Genomic DNA, 17435 nt, shown 5'->3' on the forward strand with positions numbered 1-17435 from the left:
TACTTTATTTTTGTAGATATAAACCATTGCCCAACATATGGTTGTTGCACACAGAGTACAGGAACAGTTGTACACTGAAAACATCTTACTCAGTTACTTGCCAACTGGAGTTCATCACCTACATAAGCAACAGGTGTTTTCTGTAGCATTTCATCAAAACCACTGATTCAGGCATTGCCAACAAGGTGTCATTCAAAACCTAAAGTGTCTAGGGACTGCCGACACTGTTTAATTTTATTGGAAATTTCTGATGGACTTTCAAATTCCATTATACCAAGTTATTTAGCATTCTGCCACCTGGCGCACAGCTTACCTGATCCTGCAAGAATGTCAAAACAACATGATTTGTACAGAAGCCTAGTTTAGCATTATGTGTGAACCAGGTCTATGTATTTCTGACATGAAATGCCTACCTTTTAAAATAAGTCAGTGTGGTCCAACCTGTGGCTTGTGGGCCGCATGTGGCCCACCGATTTCTTTTGTTGGCTCTTGCCCTTCTTACTGGAAACAATATTTTAATTTAACATTTGGAAAAAATCGTTTACCCTTCTTGCTGCTTTAAGTTTTTAAGAAATGTTTTCTTCCTGGAATGTCTCTGACCCTCACATTCCTATACTAAAGTTTGATTGGCCCTCGGGTAACTAAAGGTTGGACCACACTGAAATAAGTATCTGTCACGACCCAGGCTACAGAGCACCAATAACCATACGCAGAGGCCAGATTCTATCTAATATCTTTATTAAAGAAATATATAAAGTTAGTAAAAGCAAATGTAAAAGTTAGTCCAGAAGCAGACCTTTCAGGAAAGGTCAAAATTAGTCCAAAGAAACAATGTCCAATATGAAATATTAAGGTCCAAAGTTGTAATCCAATAACCGAAACACTCACTTTGCCAGGCAAAGTGAGGGGAGATGACAAGGTCCTTTAGTCCATGAACTTGAGCAAGGCTAGGAAATAACTTGATACTTGAAACAAGGCTTGAAACGTGGAACAAGGTAACGAGGAACAAGAACAAGGTCCGTGGAATAACTTGGTAAAATCCGTGAAACAAGGCAAGGGTTAGTCCTGGGAAACAAGGCAAGATCCGTAGGTAAACAAAGGCTGGGAAACAGGAGCGAAGGCTGGAAACAAGGCAAGGCTTGAGCAGGAACGAGGCTTGAATCGGAGCGCGCTGTCCAGACACAACTCGCTCCGGAGGCTGACGAATTGACTCCGCGAAGTTACTACGCGGGTAAAACACCTATAAAGAGTCTAACTTTCCCGCCGAAGCAGTTCTCTGGGAACCAGAAACGAAAGCTAAACTCTGAGACCAGATGTCTGACTCCTTAAAGATTTTCACGAAAAGCAGACTTAATTGGGTACATTCTTAGCTGCTATCCTCGCACTCCTGCGCGAAGCTGCTTCCAAACCCCTCTGTTGTTTACAAAACTCATGGCGAGAGAACACGGGAGATGTAGGCTCAGGGTTTGTTTGACATACTTCTGGGACACAACTTTCTTGCAGGTGCAAGGTTCCCAGATCTGCCTGGGAAAGATCTGGCTGAGAAGATTCCAGTTCTGACTGGGAAGGTAAAAAACCCAAGTTTTCTTCTTCATCAGGCACCACAATGTCATGAGCAGGACCACAAGGCCCATGAGTCATCACGCTATCCCCCTCCTCAAGGCCCCTCCCAAACTGGGACTCTCTCCCCGAGGCGCGAGGTCGTGGCTTGGCGGGATAGGTTTGATGAAAGCGGCGGGTTAGATCAGGAGCATGGACTGTGGAGGCGTCTTCCCAAGAGCGTTCCTCAGGGCCAAAACCCACCCAGTCAATGAGATATTGCAGGCGGCGGCGGTGAAAGCGAGAATCTAAAATGTCCTGAACCTCGAACTCGTCCTCCCCATCCACCAAAATAGGGACGGGGGCCGGCCGGTCTACATCTGGCCGCACACCATCCGCCAGAAGGAGCAGGGAGCGGTGAAACACTGGGTGAATGCGCATTGAACGTGGAAGTTGGAGTTTGAAAGTCACGGGGTTTAATTGCGCCACCACTGGATAGGGGCCAATGAAACGGGCATCTAACTTCCGGCAAGGGCGGTGGGAGGGCAAAAAGCGAGTGGACAGAAAAACCCGATCTCCTACCTTGATTTCGGGGCCCGGCTGGCGATGTTTGTCCGCGTGACGTTTATAGTCCTCCTTGGCTTGTTCCAGTTGCTGGAGCAAAAGTTGTTGCACCGCTGTGAGTTCCTGCAGCCAATCTTCTGCTGCGGGAACTTCTGAAGTTTCAATGACAGGGGGAAAGAAACGTGGATGGAAGCCGTAGTTTGCAAAGAACGGCGTTTCTTTTGTAGAAGCCTGGACTCCATTGTTGTAGGCAAATTCCGACAGTGGTAACAGAGAAGCCCAATTGTCCTGTTGGTAGTTTACATAACAGCGAAGGTACTGTTCCAAAGTGGCATTGGTGCGCTCCGTTTGCCCATCCGTTTGGGGATGATGAGCTGAAGATAAACGAGAGTCTATGCCCAATAGTTTTTGTAGTGCCTTCCAGAAACGAGAGGTGAATTGGGATCCACGGTCTGTGACCAAACTCTTGGGCAATCCATGTAATCTGAAAACATGTTGGAGGAATAAATCTGCAGTCTCTTGGGCCGTGGGAAGACCTTCACAGGGAATGAAATGGGCTAACTTGGTGAAAAGGTCCACCACCACTAGGATCGTGGTGAATCCACAGGAAGGTGGTAAGTCAGTGATAAAATCCGCAGAAATTATTTCCCATGGGCGAGATGGGTTAGGAAGGGGGTGTAGAAGCCCTGAGGGCTTCTCCCTTCTTATCTTGGAGCGCTGGCATACTGGGCAGGTGTTAACATATTTTTCCACATCCTTGCGGATCTTGGGCCACCAGAAATCTCTTAGGATCAAATGCATGGTTTTAAATAGTCCGAAATGCCCTGCTGGTTTGCAGTCATGACACAGACGAAGTACTTTTTCCCTGCCCGGTCCGGGTGGGATATAAACATGATTTCTATAGCAAAGCAGTCCATCTTTAAGCGAAAAGGGAAAGTGCAGACCTTGATGAAGTTGGTCCTGCGCCCAGGCATCTGCTTGCTGACTAGCCCTGATTTCTTGAGCACAGATGGGCCCTGGATTAGGGGGAGTTGAATCAATGGGAGTGGATTTGGTGTTCCCCACTGTGAGCGTGGCAAAGTTCTCGGGTTGTAGTAGTTGGGATTCAAAGGTCTCCTTGCGTCCTGCAGCGTATTCTGGTTTACGTGACAGGGCGTCTGCTTGCTTGGTTTGGGCTGGGGTCACATAATGAATCTGGAAGTTGAAACGTTCAAAGAATAAAGCCCAACGTTGCTGCCTTTGATTTAGCTTGCGGGCAGTTCTTAGATGTTCTAGATTCCGATGATCAGTGTGGACTTCAATGGGAAATTTGGCCCCTTCTAGCCAATGTCTCCAAGTTTCAAAAGCTGCCTTTATGGCTAATAGTTCTTTTTCCCAAATGGTATAGTTCCTCTCTGGTGCGGTTAGTTGACGAGAATAATAAGCACAAGGATGAAGGTGATCTCCCACCGGTTGTAGGAGCACAGCCCCAATTGCCACATCAGAGGCGTCCGCTTGCACCACAAAAAGGGTTTCAGGATCTGGATGCTGAAGGATTGGCTGGGATGTGAATAATTTCTTTAGTTGCTGGAACCCTTTCTCTGCTTGATCAGTCCAGCGGAAGGGCCGTTTTCCACGGATGCAGCTAGTGATTGGGTCAGACCAGCGGGCAAAATCTGGAATGAACTTGCGGTAGTAGTTCGCGAACCCCAAGAATCGCTGCACCTCTTTCTTGTTAGTTGGCGCCCGCCATTCCAATACTGCGGAAACCTTGGCTGGATCCATGGAGAGCCCTAGAGGCGAGATACGGTATCCAAGGAAATCTACCTCTTGTAGATCAAAAGCGCATTTTTCCAGCTTGGCATAAAGTCCATGATCCCGCAATCGTTGTAACACCATTTTGACGTGGTTCTCATGTTCTGATTGTGATCTAGAAAACACCAAAAAATCGTCCAGGTAGATTATCAAGAACCTATCTAGATAGTCCTGGAAAATGTCATTGACAAAATGCTGGAACGTTGCGGGAGCTCCGCATAATCCATAATTCATAACTCGGGACTCGAATAATCCGAATTTAGTCTGGAAGGCGGTCTTCCACTCGTCCCCTTCTCTGATGCGAACTAAGTTGTAAGCTCCCCGAAGATCCAGCTTGGTGTAAACCTTGGCTCCTCGAAGTCGGTCTAGTAGATCCGAGATTAAGGGCAGGGGGTAGCTGTTCCGCTTGGTGATATTATTCAATGCTCTGTAGTCCACCACCAAGCGTAATTCCCCTGACTTCTTCTTCACAAACATCACTGGGGAGGCGGCTGGGGATTGAGAGGGTCTGATGAATCCCTTGCGAAGGTTTGTCTCTATGAATTCCCTGAGAGCTTCTTGCTCTGGTTCAGTCAGGGAGTAGAGATGCCCTCGCGGGATCGGGGCCCCCTCCACCAAGTCAATGGCACAGTCATAAGGTCTATGTGGGGGTAACCTTTCGGCTTCTTTTTCATTGAATACATCCCAATACTCGGAGTACTTCTTTGGCAAGGTGATAATGGGCTCGGTGTCTGTGGCATGGCAGACCTTGGCTACGAGGCAATGATTTTGGCAGTACTTTGAAGCAAACTGCAGTTCTCTGTTGGACCAGGAGATGCTTGGGTCGTGAAGTGTCAGCCATGGAATCCCCAAAATCACAGGGAAATGGGGAACCTCAGTAACAAAGAAGGAAATCTCTTCCATATGTTCCCTTATCCACATCCTGGTGGGTTCCGACCACTGGCTTACGGGGCCCGTCTTGAGAGGGCGACCATCAATGGCTTGCACCACACGGGCATTCTTGAAGTCATGATATTGTAATCCCAGAGAGTCGGCATACTCTCTATCAATGAAATTGTTGGTAGCTCCTGAGTCTATCATGGCGTGGATCATGACGGGTCCCCTTTTTGCTGACCATAAGGTGACCACTAGAAGGAACAGGACCCCGGTTGGCGGCTCTTGAACGGGTTTCTTGACCGGGTTGGCGAGCCTCTCTACGCCCGGTCGTTGGCTTCCCCCGCCGGCTGTGTGCCAGCCGCCTCAGACGCCTTCGTCTCCGTGGAGGACGCCGCCGCAAGACGGGCGGCGGGCTTCCCTTTGGCTGGGCACTCTCTGGCGAAGTGGCCCCCATTCCCGCAATACCAGCAGAGATTTAGGCGTTGGCGGCGGGCCTTCTCGGCGGCATCTAATCTGGGACGCACATTGCCCAACTGCATCGGCACCTCCTCGCTCCCTCTGGGGTATGGGGATGGTGGTGGGGGTCTCCACACTGGACGCGGCTGAACGCTGGCGGGAGCGGAGGGTTTTGCCCCAGCTCTACCGCTCTGGCCTCGGACCCACTGTTTTCTGTTGGCAATCATGACTTCAGCCCGTAAACATTGATCGATGAGTGCTTCCAGCGTTTGGGGAGGATCCACCTTGGAGATTTCCTCCAGCATTTCAATGTTGAGACCCTCCCGAAATTGTCCTCTGAGGGCAACATCGTTCCAGCCGGTGTTGTGGGCCAGCACTCGGAACTCGGCTATGTACTGAGACATGGGTCTGTCTCCTTGGAAGAGGCGGCGGAGTTTGTGCCCGGCGGCCTCCAAATTGTCCTCGATTCCCCAGGTCGCCTTAAGGTGGTCCAAGAAATGTTGCGCTGACCTTAGATGTGGGGAGGCTTGGTCGAACAGAGCCGTCGCCCAGTTAGCCGCTGGCCCGTCTAGGAGACTGTAAATCCACGCCACCTTGATGTCTTCCTGGGGAAACTCGGCATCACGGGCCTCTAGATAAGCTTGGCATTGGCGACGGAAAACATGAACCTTAGAAGCTTCTCCAGTAAACTTGGTTGGCAACGCCATGGCCGGAAGACGGATTCCGCGTTCCTTCAAACCCTTTATTTCCCCATCCTGTGCATTGAGCTTATCACGGATTCGGTCCACCTCATCCTTGTCGATGGTGTAGGTAATCGGCTGGCCGCTCGGCCCAGGTACGGTTCCGGTAGACATTCTGGCCGAGGTTAATTGGTGCTTAGGGTGGCGGAGTCAAACTGTCGCGACCCAGGCTACAGAGCACCAATAACCATACGCAGAGGCCAGATTCTATCTAATATCTTTATTAAAGAAATATATAAAGTTAGTAAAAGCAAATGTAAAAGTTAGTCCAGAAGCAGACCTTTCAGGAAAGGTCAAAATTAGTCCAAAGAAACAATGTCCAATATGAAATATTAAGGTCCAAAGTTGTAATCCAATAACCGAAACACTCACTTTGCCAGGCAAAGTGAGGGGAGATGACAAGGTCCTTTAGTCCATGAACTTGAGCAAGGCTAGGAAATAACTTGATACTTGAAACAAGGCTTGAAACGTGGAACAAGGTAACGAGGAACAAGAACAAGGTCCGTGGAATAACTTGGTAAAATCCGTGAAACAAGGCAAGGGTTAGTCCTGGGAAACAAGGCAAGATCCGTAGGTAAACAAAGGCTGGGAAACAGGAGCGAAGGCTGGAAACAAGGCAAGGCTTGAGCAGGAACGAGGCTTGAATCGGAGCGCGCTGTCCAGACACAACTCGCTCCGGAGGCTGACGAATTGACTCCGCGAAGTTACTACGCGGGTAAAACACCTATAAAGAGTCTAACTTTCCCGCCGAAGCAGTTCTCTGGGAACCAGAAACGAAAGCTAAACTCTGAGACCAGATGTCTGACTCCTTAAAGATTCTCACGAAAAGCAGACTTAATTGGGTACATTCTTAGCTGCTATCCTCGCACTCCTGCGCGAAGCTGCTTCCAAACCCCTCTGTTGTTTACAAAACTCATGGCGAGAGAACACGGGAGATGTAGGCTCAGGGTTTGTTTGACATACTTCTGGGACACAACTTTCTTGCAGGTGCAAGGTTCCCAGATCTGCCTGGGAAAGATCTGGCTGAGAAGATTCCAGTTCTGACTGGGAAGGTAAAAAACCCAAGTTTTCTTCTTCATCAGGCACCACAATGTCATGAGCAGGACCACAAGGCCCATGAGTCATCACAGTATCCCAAGAATGAATTTAGAATAAAGCTTTCAGTTTAAGGTTTTGAAAGTTTCTGCTTTAAGGAGCTAGCTGTTCTTAAAGCCAAAAAAGAATGGATCTGTAGATATGAATTGCAAGGAGACAGCTGTCCATTTGTACACACTTTTCAAGATGCACAGGTAATCATTTAAAACTAGCTTCTGAAACATAGATTGATTTGACCCTTGGGGCTTTCCAGAAGAGCATTCCAAATTGCCCATGGCAAATGGAATATTACATAATCATATGCTATTTAAGATGAAAGATACTTTTTATTTATTGAAAGATTCTCTTACTTTTGATTTGAGGCTGGCTATTTAATGCGTCTAGATCTTCATCATTAAGTTTAAATAGAGCTGAACAGTTGTGTCTTAATACAGGCTTTGGTAAACTGAGATTTATCTCACATTTGCTGATCCTGCAAGTCATTCTCACTCCTCTGGTAGCTTGCAAACTCCATCTAGTTTTCTCTTGCAGGTAGCAGTGTGATTAAAAACCAAGCAGACTCTTTGTGTGGGTGGTTCTTACGCTTGCTTTCTGCTTCTTGCTTCTGTCAAGCTTTATAATCTGCAGAGTTCGCACACTGCTATCATAACTGCTGCAAGAGACAGCTTGGCTTTCCTCTGTGTTTTTGGGACTCTGAAGTGTTCTTACCTCCTTAAACTAGTCCAAAACGTATTTAGTCTTCTTTGTGTTTAAGTGCATAACACTAAAGCATGATTCAAAAAGCAAACAGGGTTGTTGAATGCTTAGAATTTATTGCAGCATTATCTATTTTGGCCTCTGCGTACTTTCAGCATGCACTATGGACTTAATATTATTTTTAAAACACTCTACTGAGCCTGGTTGCCTAGAACTATTTTTTGGTCATCATAATGAGTCAGGCATGTAACCTGGTCTCCTAGATCATCTTATCTTATGGTGCATGTTTGAAAACCTCATCAATGTGCTTTCTCCTTCCTTTTGGCAGTTCAAATACACTACATGACTGCTGTTGAATCTGTGGATATGGAATCTACAGGTTCTGTATTCACAGATTCAAGCACCCATAGCTTGAAAATATTTCAGATAAGTTTGAAAAAAAGCTATCCTTCTGCCATTTTATATAAGGAACACCAATTTACTACCCTGTTTCCCCGAAAATAAGACATCCCTGAAAAATAAGACCTAGTAGAAGTTTTGCTGAATTGCTAAATATAAGGCCTCCCCTGACAGTAAGACCTAGCAAAGTTTTTGTTTGGAAGCATGCCCAGCACCCGCCAAACAGAACACCAGAGCATGCAGGATTGGTAAATGTACATACCAGTTGTACATGGAAATAATGGTAGTAACAAGAAATTATTGATAGGATTCACAGTTTGTCTGGTTATGTTGGTTTGTGATGACAACTACTGTACAATATAAAATAAATGTTCATTTTTTGTTCAACAATAAATGTGAATTCTTCTTCATAGAAAAATAAGACATCCCCTGAAAATAAGCACATCTTTGGGAGAAAAAATTAATATAAGACACTGTCTTATTTTCTGGGAAACACGGTATGTCATCATTATTATATAGTAAGACATGAGCATCTATGAATGTTAGTGTCCACAAGAGTCCTGAAACCAAACTCAGGGTGATAACAAGGCCCCACTGTATATAAAAGTAGAATATGCTTATGCATAAATGCAGTAGATTTCACAAGCTGTTGTCTGGCTCTGAACCATTAGATCTAGTGTGTGCTGCTGTTACAGCTCTTAAGTCTTTAGTGAAGGATCCATTTGTCACGTACATGGAAAAAGTTACAGCTTGCCAAGGCAAGAAGCTAATTTCAAGGGTGATTAATAGTTGTTCATCTTTTTAGGAGATATGGATTAACATCTTTAAGAAATAAACAAATAGAAATCCTTCTAAATTATCCCCTGCCCTTGTTTTAGCAGTAGGTACCAAATTATCATAGTATATTAAACGTACGGGTTTCCTGCATGTTTAAAGAGAAAAACAATTTTGTCACATCATCACTGAGCACTTCTTTCTACTCTCTCACTTTTCAACTGAAATGGTTTTTGTTCATCTTTCTAGGTTTTTGAACTGCCTGAAGAGAAGCGGGGATAATATTGTACTTGTTTTTGTCTAACCTTATTGATTAGGAACTTACTTGCAGTAGCAAAGGACATGTTTTGATGGTCTCTTCTTCAAGCCAAGCTTCTCTATAATGAAATTAATCTTGAAATAGAGCTACTGCAGATAAGTACAATATTAAAGATAATGACTCGGGGAAGAGTCCAGTAATGGAATCCAATAATGTCAATAGAAAATTTTCATGTTCTGAACATGGGAGAAAAATATCTTGATCATATTCAAGTACAATAGGGACAATATATTTTCTTCCAAAATGTTTATTAGCTTATATATGATGCATTTATCTCTGTGTCATTAAATTTGGAGTTAAAGAACAGTGAGTTCTGCAACACTGACTTAAAGGACAACATTTGTTATTAAATTTTCTAGCCCATTTTTTTTTTTGCTTAACAGCAAACACTACATATACATATATGTCACATGTAGTACCCCCAACCCACTTTTTCATGCTTCCATAAATATCTTAAAAGCACCAGGCCTTGTCTGATCTTGGAAGCTAAGCAAGCTCAACCCTAGTTAGTACCTGAATAAAAGACTGACAGTAAATACCAGATGCTATAAGATGTATTTCAGAGGAAGGAACTGGAAAAGTCACCTCTCAGGATTCCTTGCCTAAAAACCATATGAAATTCATGGAGTTTCCATAAATTGACAGGCAACCTGAAAGCACATACACACACACACACACACACACACACACAACTGAGCTGTGGAGCAAAGGGAAATCTGTTCTGATTCTATTATTAGCAGCACCAGAACAGCAACCATCACAGTCAGGGTAGCTCTGTATGTGTGAGTGAAATGAGATGAAAAGAAAGTATTTCCCAATTTATTCAAATACAGGTTATCTAGATTTCTGAAATCCGAAATACTCCAAAATCCCAAATTGTCCACATGGTGGCCGAGATAGTGACTCCCTTCCTTTTTCTCATGTACATGAACTTTGCTTCATTCATAAAAATTAAATAAAATGCTGTGCATTAAGTTAACACCAGGCTCTCTATAAAAGATATAGCTGAGACATAAGTAAATTTGTATTTAGATTTGAAACCCACCTCCAAGATATCTCATTATGTATGCATACACAAACTTAGATATTCCCCCCAAAAAATTAAAACATTAAATTTCAAAATACTTTTGATCTCAGCTTTTTAGATAAGGGATACTCAGCTTGTATTAATATCCATCCTACATTCAGACATCTCAGGGCAGTTTACAGTTAGATAAACTTAAAGCAACAAATAATATCAATAATTTTATAGACTAGAATCATAGAGTTGAAAGACTAAAATATGTTTAACGTGTTATCAGTTTAAAAAACAGGCAATTCAAAGTGAATTAATACAATTTAAGGTAGCACCAACTATAGCCTATAGACAACCTAGATACATTCAGTCAGGTCTGAAATTTTTATTTAAAAGCCAGGTTTTGACTTGGTACCAAAGGATAACCAGCATTGGATGCAGTTGGGCCTTGGGCAATGGGAAGTATTACATAACTAGGGTGTCACTGCAGAGGAGACCCTATCTAGTGCAAACTGTTGATCTGACTTTGTTCCTTCACATTGATAGCCTCTTCCAGCCTCAGGTGATCCAGCTTCTGATATCATTATTTCATATTCTCAGTGGACCCAGATATCATTGCATAGAATCTGATTTGTCCCTGGGTTGCTCTTGAACATGAATTTCCAGATCGAGTAATCAAAATGCAAAGTGTTACCTCAGTGACATGTTGTCTGTGATTTTTTAAAAAGCACCTTTTCTTCTCTCACATCTTTTGAGAGAAGAATCTGATTTGCATTTTTTTGCTTATTTTGGTCTCTCATTCCCTTCTTTCCTGGCAGCTTTGGGCTCAGCTGCTCAGACGCATTAGTACAAGAGCCATGCATTGCTAGAGGTGCAAATGAGGAGAAAAAGAAAGGTAGAAAGCACTAAATAGAGTTAGTGAGAAGGAGAGAGAAAGAGCAGTACATGAGAACCATTCTGAAGAACAAATAGGAAGACAAGAGAGGGCAATGAACCGGAGCCAAAATGATATTGGGCTGGAGTATGCCCCAAAACTATGGATATGGTTTCATGAGAAGGCTGAAAACTCTGTGAGAGATTTCTCTTCCATTTGTTCTCAGAGCTGATTGTGGGAGTTACAGTAAAGTCTCACATATCCAACACTCGCTTATCCAACATTCTGGATTATCCAACGCATTTTTGTAGTCAATGTTTTCAATACATCGCGATATTTTGGTGCTAAATTGGTAAATACAGTAATTACTACATAGCATTGCTGAGTATTGAACTACTTTTTTTTTGCCAAATTTGTTGTATAACCTGATGTTTTGGTGCTTAATGTGTAAAATCATAGCCTAATTTGATGTTTAATATGCTTTTCCTTAATGCCTCCTTATTATCCAACATATTCGCTTATCCAACATTCTGCTGGCCCATTTATGTTGGATAAGTGAGACTCTACTGTACTACAAATAGTCAATGTTGCAATGTTTGGCACACTTTTTGGCTGAAGCTGCTTTAGTACTCTTTGTATTATCTTAGCAGGATGAAAAGAGATGTCTTCAACAGAAAAATGTCAGCTCTGTTTACTATAACAACATTACACTATTCTAACCATGTGTGTTTAGGTTTATAGTTTGCTTAAGCAAGAGGTTTACTAATATACAGAGGGGAAAGAGCCAATTTCTTGTACAGAGAAGTGGCTTATAATGGGCAGAGAGCATCCCTGAATTGCAAAGGTGAGGGTGACATTCAGAGCCGCAGATCTACAAGTCAGCCTTTTCTCAGGACTCCTTTCCAAAGCTAGCTTTGTGTTATTCCACAATTTATTTTTTTTAATAATCTTTTACAATTGCAGTGATATTCTTGGCATTGCTACTGCCTCTGGAGGAATAATTTTAGCCATATATATGGTATTGCTGTAGTTTAAATTATTTTGCAGTTCATAAACATAATGGCATTTTATTAAATAACTTGTTTAATTGTGTTTTAACTTTTTATTATTAGAGCATAGTAAGCTGCCTCGAGTCCCCTACTGGGAGAAATACAGAGTATTAAAAAAAGAAAATATATTTGTTTAGTACATTTCCTCAGACTGTTGTTGTTTCTTTTAGGCATATGGCTCCGGATGTGATATTGTTATTCTGGCAAACGACTTTGAATGTGTGCAAATTATTCCTGGTGCTAAGCATGGAAACATCCAAGTAAACTGTGTGGAGTGCTCCCAACAAGGAAGGGTAAGGGGTTTAAAGCATTTGAGAAATAGGAGATGAGAAAATGACACTGGAAATCAACAGTAATTTTTCAATGAGACATTGAAACTTAAAATGAGCAGAACTTGGGCTCAGCAACACCTCCTCACTCATGTCCCCCAGCAACTGATATTGAAAGAAATTCTTTCTCTGATACTAGAGCTAATAAAGTAGCATCGCTATGAGCTCTTGCAAGGCATATTATTTTGTGTGAATTACTATGGCCTCTTTTGTTGATGTTCTGCAAGCATTTGCCCTACTATAACTATGTGCAGTGAAAGAACTGCCTAGTTAAAACAAAGCCTACACACCTTCTAGAAAACACACCTAGAAAACTTGCTTCTAGGGCAAGCATTACCCTAAAAGAGATATTCTTTTCATGTGAGAGGAAGGGCAGCTTATCTAAGATAATGTTTCCTGTCTATTCCTGGAGCTGGAGGGCATCTACTAACCACCAGGATTCTTGACTTTAAAGAATTCTATTTTCCTTAGCAAAATGAGTCATTATTGAAATGTATACATTACGATAGAAAAGAAAATGCTTTGCCTAGAAGTGCTTAACCAGCTTTTCAATGTGATACTGATATACAACAGAGAAGTTGTCAATTATTCTCCTGATCATCTGTGGTCAGAAAACAAGTGCGGTTACAAATGCAGTCTTGAAGTTCTATCCTCCCTTTTCCAAACAAACAAAAATAACTTGTGGACTAAGGAATCCTTTTTGTTTATTTCCTCATTTCATTATTAAAGCCTCTTTGTGGAATAAACAAAATAGAAGTAGCAAAATAAGCAGATACAAAGTATTAGCCCAAGCAGAAGACCTGCTTGTGCAGAACTTTCCTGTATATTAAAAATATAACCGTTGTGAAAAGTAGGAGAGAAAGATCATAGAGACCCACAAGGCTTGCTGTTACATATAATAAAAATAATTATGTAATTCTGAATCTTATTGATGGGAAGCAGATATCTGCAGATATGTATATTTTAACTGCACATAGACTAGAATAGCTGTTCTTCCTGGGTATTTTGTTCATGATTTGGATCAATGGTGAAATTCTGGGTTAGATTCACTGTTAACTATTTTGGATTTGTGGTGTGTGTATAGTTTTTTTTTTTACAAGAGTTTGCACAATTTGACCTTTTATTGAATGCTACAGTTAACTGACCTGGAAATTATGTCTGTCAGAAATAGCTTTTCCCCTGTTTTGCAGCATCTTCTCTTAATGGCCAAAGAGTGTGGCTCGGTATAGTGTTTCCCTTGAAATCTAGCCTCTGGTGCCACCATCAAGTGATATTTGTAGAATTGTACTTTTACTCTGTTGGAGAGGCATAAATAGAAATAGAGAGCATTTTTACTATTACTTTTTGAGACCCTTCACTTTTTGTCCACTTGCTTTGCTCTAGATTGCAGCCTCGTATGGAAATGCTGTGTGTATTTTTGAACCTCTTGGGATAAATTCTCACAAGAGAAATTGTGTAAGTACTACTCTCCCCCATTCCCTTGGATCTTAAAACGATATTGCTGGTGTTATTCCTTTTGAAAGTTCTATATTAAAGCAACATATTCCACAACCTACTGATTTACTCAATTGCGCTAGGAGATGATTTGCAGAGGAGAAGTGGCTAATGTAAGGAAAGATGCTTCATTTCTTCTGCCATTTTCTTCTTATCACTTCCCCTCAACTGAATGTCATCTCAGATGCATTCCTAATGAAGTATTGGAATATAAGCTAATTACTTCACATTTTGAATGATATAGAGAATATTAGCTGTGCATGCAGAACAGAAGGGACACATGCTCACTTTGGGGTTGCATTCATACTAGAGCTGTGATTATATTATATGTGCCTAATTTGGTTCTGTTGCTGGCATGAATTGTTTTCACTACAGAATTATATGTGACAGCAATGTAGTTAATCTTTTCAAATAAAGTTGTAGCAAATACTGAAACCTGAAGGGCAAGTGTATAGCTGTGTGTAAAAATAAGTTATTTTTGTCTCTGTTGTTATGGTCTCCTAAAAATTAATTCTTAATATTTCCATTGCAGCAACTGAAGTGTCAGTGGCTGAAAACAGGACAGTTTTTCCTTAGTTCCATGACCTTCAACTTAGCATGGGATCCTCAAGGTAATTTGATGTGGAGTCAGTTCTCAATATTGAAAATTATGGAGGCTACAACAATAGTATCTCCATCAGGGGACAACTTTTGATGCTCACAAATCAAAAGTTGCAAGGTGCAACTAGAAAATACTTTGTTGCAAATTTGCCCAGCACTCTACAATGAATGTATCATAGGATACATCGTTTTCAGGATCATTACAGAAATAACCATGTATCAAAAGTGACCTTGGAATATAATTATGTTACTAATTTTCTTTTGCATATATTTATGTAAATAAATACCTATTTCCCAATACTGTCACTTGAAACTGTATCAGATGGGCATTTAATTGTGAATAACATCAAAATATTAATGAATTCTCCACCCTTCTCTTTTTCACTTCATTTTTCTTTGCTTCCAGGTAACCGGTTATTGACTGCAACAGATTATTTGCAGTTGTGGGCCCCTCCATCTAGTGATATCCTGGAAGAGGAGGAGGAAGATGACCCTGATGCAGTGGCCAAAGAGGATAAAGTCCATCCTGTTCTAAGTGACTGGAAATGTGTCTGGCAGTGCAAGTATGCTGTCCATTTCCTTTAGTAGTAATTTTAAAGAACTTGAATTCATTTAATCTGTAGAATTCAATGTAAAATCCTGTAACTCACCATTGCCTTCCAGTTATATTACTGGAAAACACATTGTAGAATAGTAAGACACATTTGGATATACTGCCTTATACTTTTTTGTTGTGTTCCAATGTACGAAGGGAACTTCTTACAGGGAGTGAATCGCTAAGACAATCTCTGCAGATGTTTTGGACTACAGCTTCCATTATTATTTACCATTTGCCGTCATTTTGCTGGGACTGATGGGAGATGCAGTCCAAAGATTTTTGGGAATATTTTGTTTCCTGTTCCTGTTTTAAAGAAGTACTGTTGACTATAACAAATAGCCAATTCAGACAACTGAAAATTGGAAATGACCTGTAGGCTTCTATGATTTCATAAAATCATATACTATTCACTAATGGTTACTTAGAATAGTAATTTCTCCTTAAATTGATAATTTCATTGCCTTCTCTCTTTTTTAGGACGGCTGTGTCTGTCCATTTGATGGAATGGTCTCCAGATGGTGAATATTTTGCAACAGCTGGGAAGGTAGGGATAAGCGCAAGTGTAAATTATTATTTTGTGGTTGTTCCAAAGACTACTGCCTTTAAAGGAAATAATATTATGTTTAACAAAATTCTGTGGCTAATAACACTTTCCAGAACAGAATTAATAAGCTGTGTGTGTATAAGAAAGGGGGGGGGGGAGAAAAGAAGAGAGACAGAGAAGTTGACATTGTAGGCCGTTGTCTGTATTAATACTAAAAATAGTAAGTAATGCTATTATTAACTCAGTAAATTGAATTGTTTGTGATTAACCTTAAAAATTACATCTGAGCTAGTGAAGACACAGAAAGCCTTTGGCCATATGTTTCAGCCCATTTAGCATTTTTTTCCTCTCTCTCTCCATCCCTGCCCCCTTCTTTCCTTTTAGGGATTGCTGTCTTTTTTTAGAGAAGGAAGGAAACAGCATAGAAATATACTTAATACCAAGTTATTCTGCCATCTAGCCCAATTATTTGCTGTGGTCAATTCAAATGTCAGAGTTTCCAGCAACACATAAGGGAGTCTTACCAAGCTTCTCTCACAGTCCTATTCTCAACTCAAGTCCAAGTGATAATAACATTGACCTATATTTCAGAGTTTTCTTAAGGTCGTATGTTTAAAAGCCCTTAAGCATTCAATAGCCATGTAAATTCTCAGTTTTAAAACCCAACATTATTTTGAGGCAGCTGTTTAACTTTTTAATAAATTGCATTTTTGTGACTGGTATTTCCATTGCTGAGAAACTTTAAGGTTTCTGCTTTGAGGAGATGTGCCTAAGGAGATTGAAATCTGGAGATGGAATATCCGTCTGAGATAATGAAGTGCATCCAGAATTACTGGGAACAAGCAGTCATGTTGCCTGCTGCCTAATTGCAATTGTTTTGTTGTGTTTTCCAAGAGAAGGAGCTAAACAAATCAGGAGAGACCTCTTCCCGTAATTTTTTTAGCATTATGTCAAAATCAGGATCTTTGGCTTGTTGCTCTCCTAAAAAAAACAGATTTATGAGCTAAAATTGATCCCTTTTAACTGTGACTGCACATATTGTTATTTCCACTTGTAATCTTCCCTTAATATTAAATTTGACCTGACTTGTTTCTACTATTAACTGCCCTAAAGGAAGATATTCAAAGAATCTTTTTTCATTGATCTCCATCTGTTATCCATGTTCGTGTGTAGAGCCAGAGTTCTGTGACTAAATAGCTGAAGCAGATGGTCTTAGAAGCCATTTTCTCTCTTTGGCAGGAAGGTTTCCATTTCAGTTACTGCATAGAACTCAATTAGCTTTACGTTCATGATTGCAATTTTTAGTGTGTTTGAAACGTACATTTTGTAGTTAGCTTTATTTTCATTGTGATCCTCTTCAGAAATCATTATCCTTTCTTTTTTTAAAAAAATGTAGTATCTGTTAGCTATAAATGATGCACTATCTTTCTAATCTCATCTAATAATTTATTATCCCAACTTCATAACCCAGCCATGTTTCCAGTTTAGGCTGTGTGATTGCTTCTTGACCTTTGGTTGAGTTCAGGGATGAGTTCAGCAAATGATATTGCTGTGCATTGCAAGGTATTAAAGGAGAGCTGTCAGATTTGAGAAATAGATAGCACAGTGCTTATTAAACTGTCTGGCATGGGAACTGGAAAGGTTTCCACCCCTCAAAGTGTTCAAGGAACTGACACCATG

The 17435-nt window shown here is 41.3% G+C and overlaps 1 protein-coding gene across 4 annotated transcripts in view; it reads left to right on the forward strand.

The window, feature by feature from the left end:
- dmxl2 (Dmx like 2) overlaps positions 1-17435 on the forward strand; it is a 68384-nt gene that overhangs the window by 6513 nt on the left and 44436 nt on the right. For all 4 annotated transcript variants that reach the window (XM_008118492.3, XM_008118494.3, XM_008118493.3 and 1 more), the window contains exons 2-6: positions 12361-12483; positions 13903-13974; positions 14546-14624; positions 15020-15176; positions 15689-15755. In XM_008118492.3, coding sequence (XP_008116699.2) covers positions 12361-12483; positions 13903-13974; positions 14546-14624; positions 15020-15176; positions 15689-15755 — 498 coding nt within the window. The remainder of the gene's footprint in view (positions 1-12360; positions 12484-13902; positions 13975-14545; positions 14625-15019; positions 15177-15688; positions 15756-17435) is intronic.

The sequence above is a fragment of the Anolis carolinensis genome, unplaced genomic scaffold (assembly GCF_035594765.1).
Source record: "Anolis carolinensis isolate JA03-04 unplaced genomic scaffold, rAnoCar3.1.pri scaffold_11, whole genome shotgun sequence".
Classification (NCBI taxonomy): domain Eukaryota; kingdom Metazoa; phylum Chordata; class Lepidosauria; order Squamata; family Dactyloidae; genus Anolis; species Anolis carolinensis.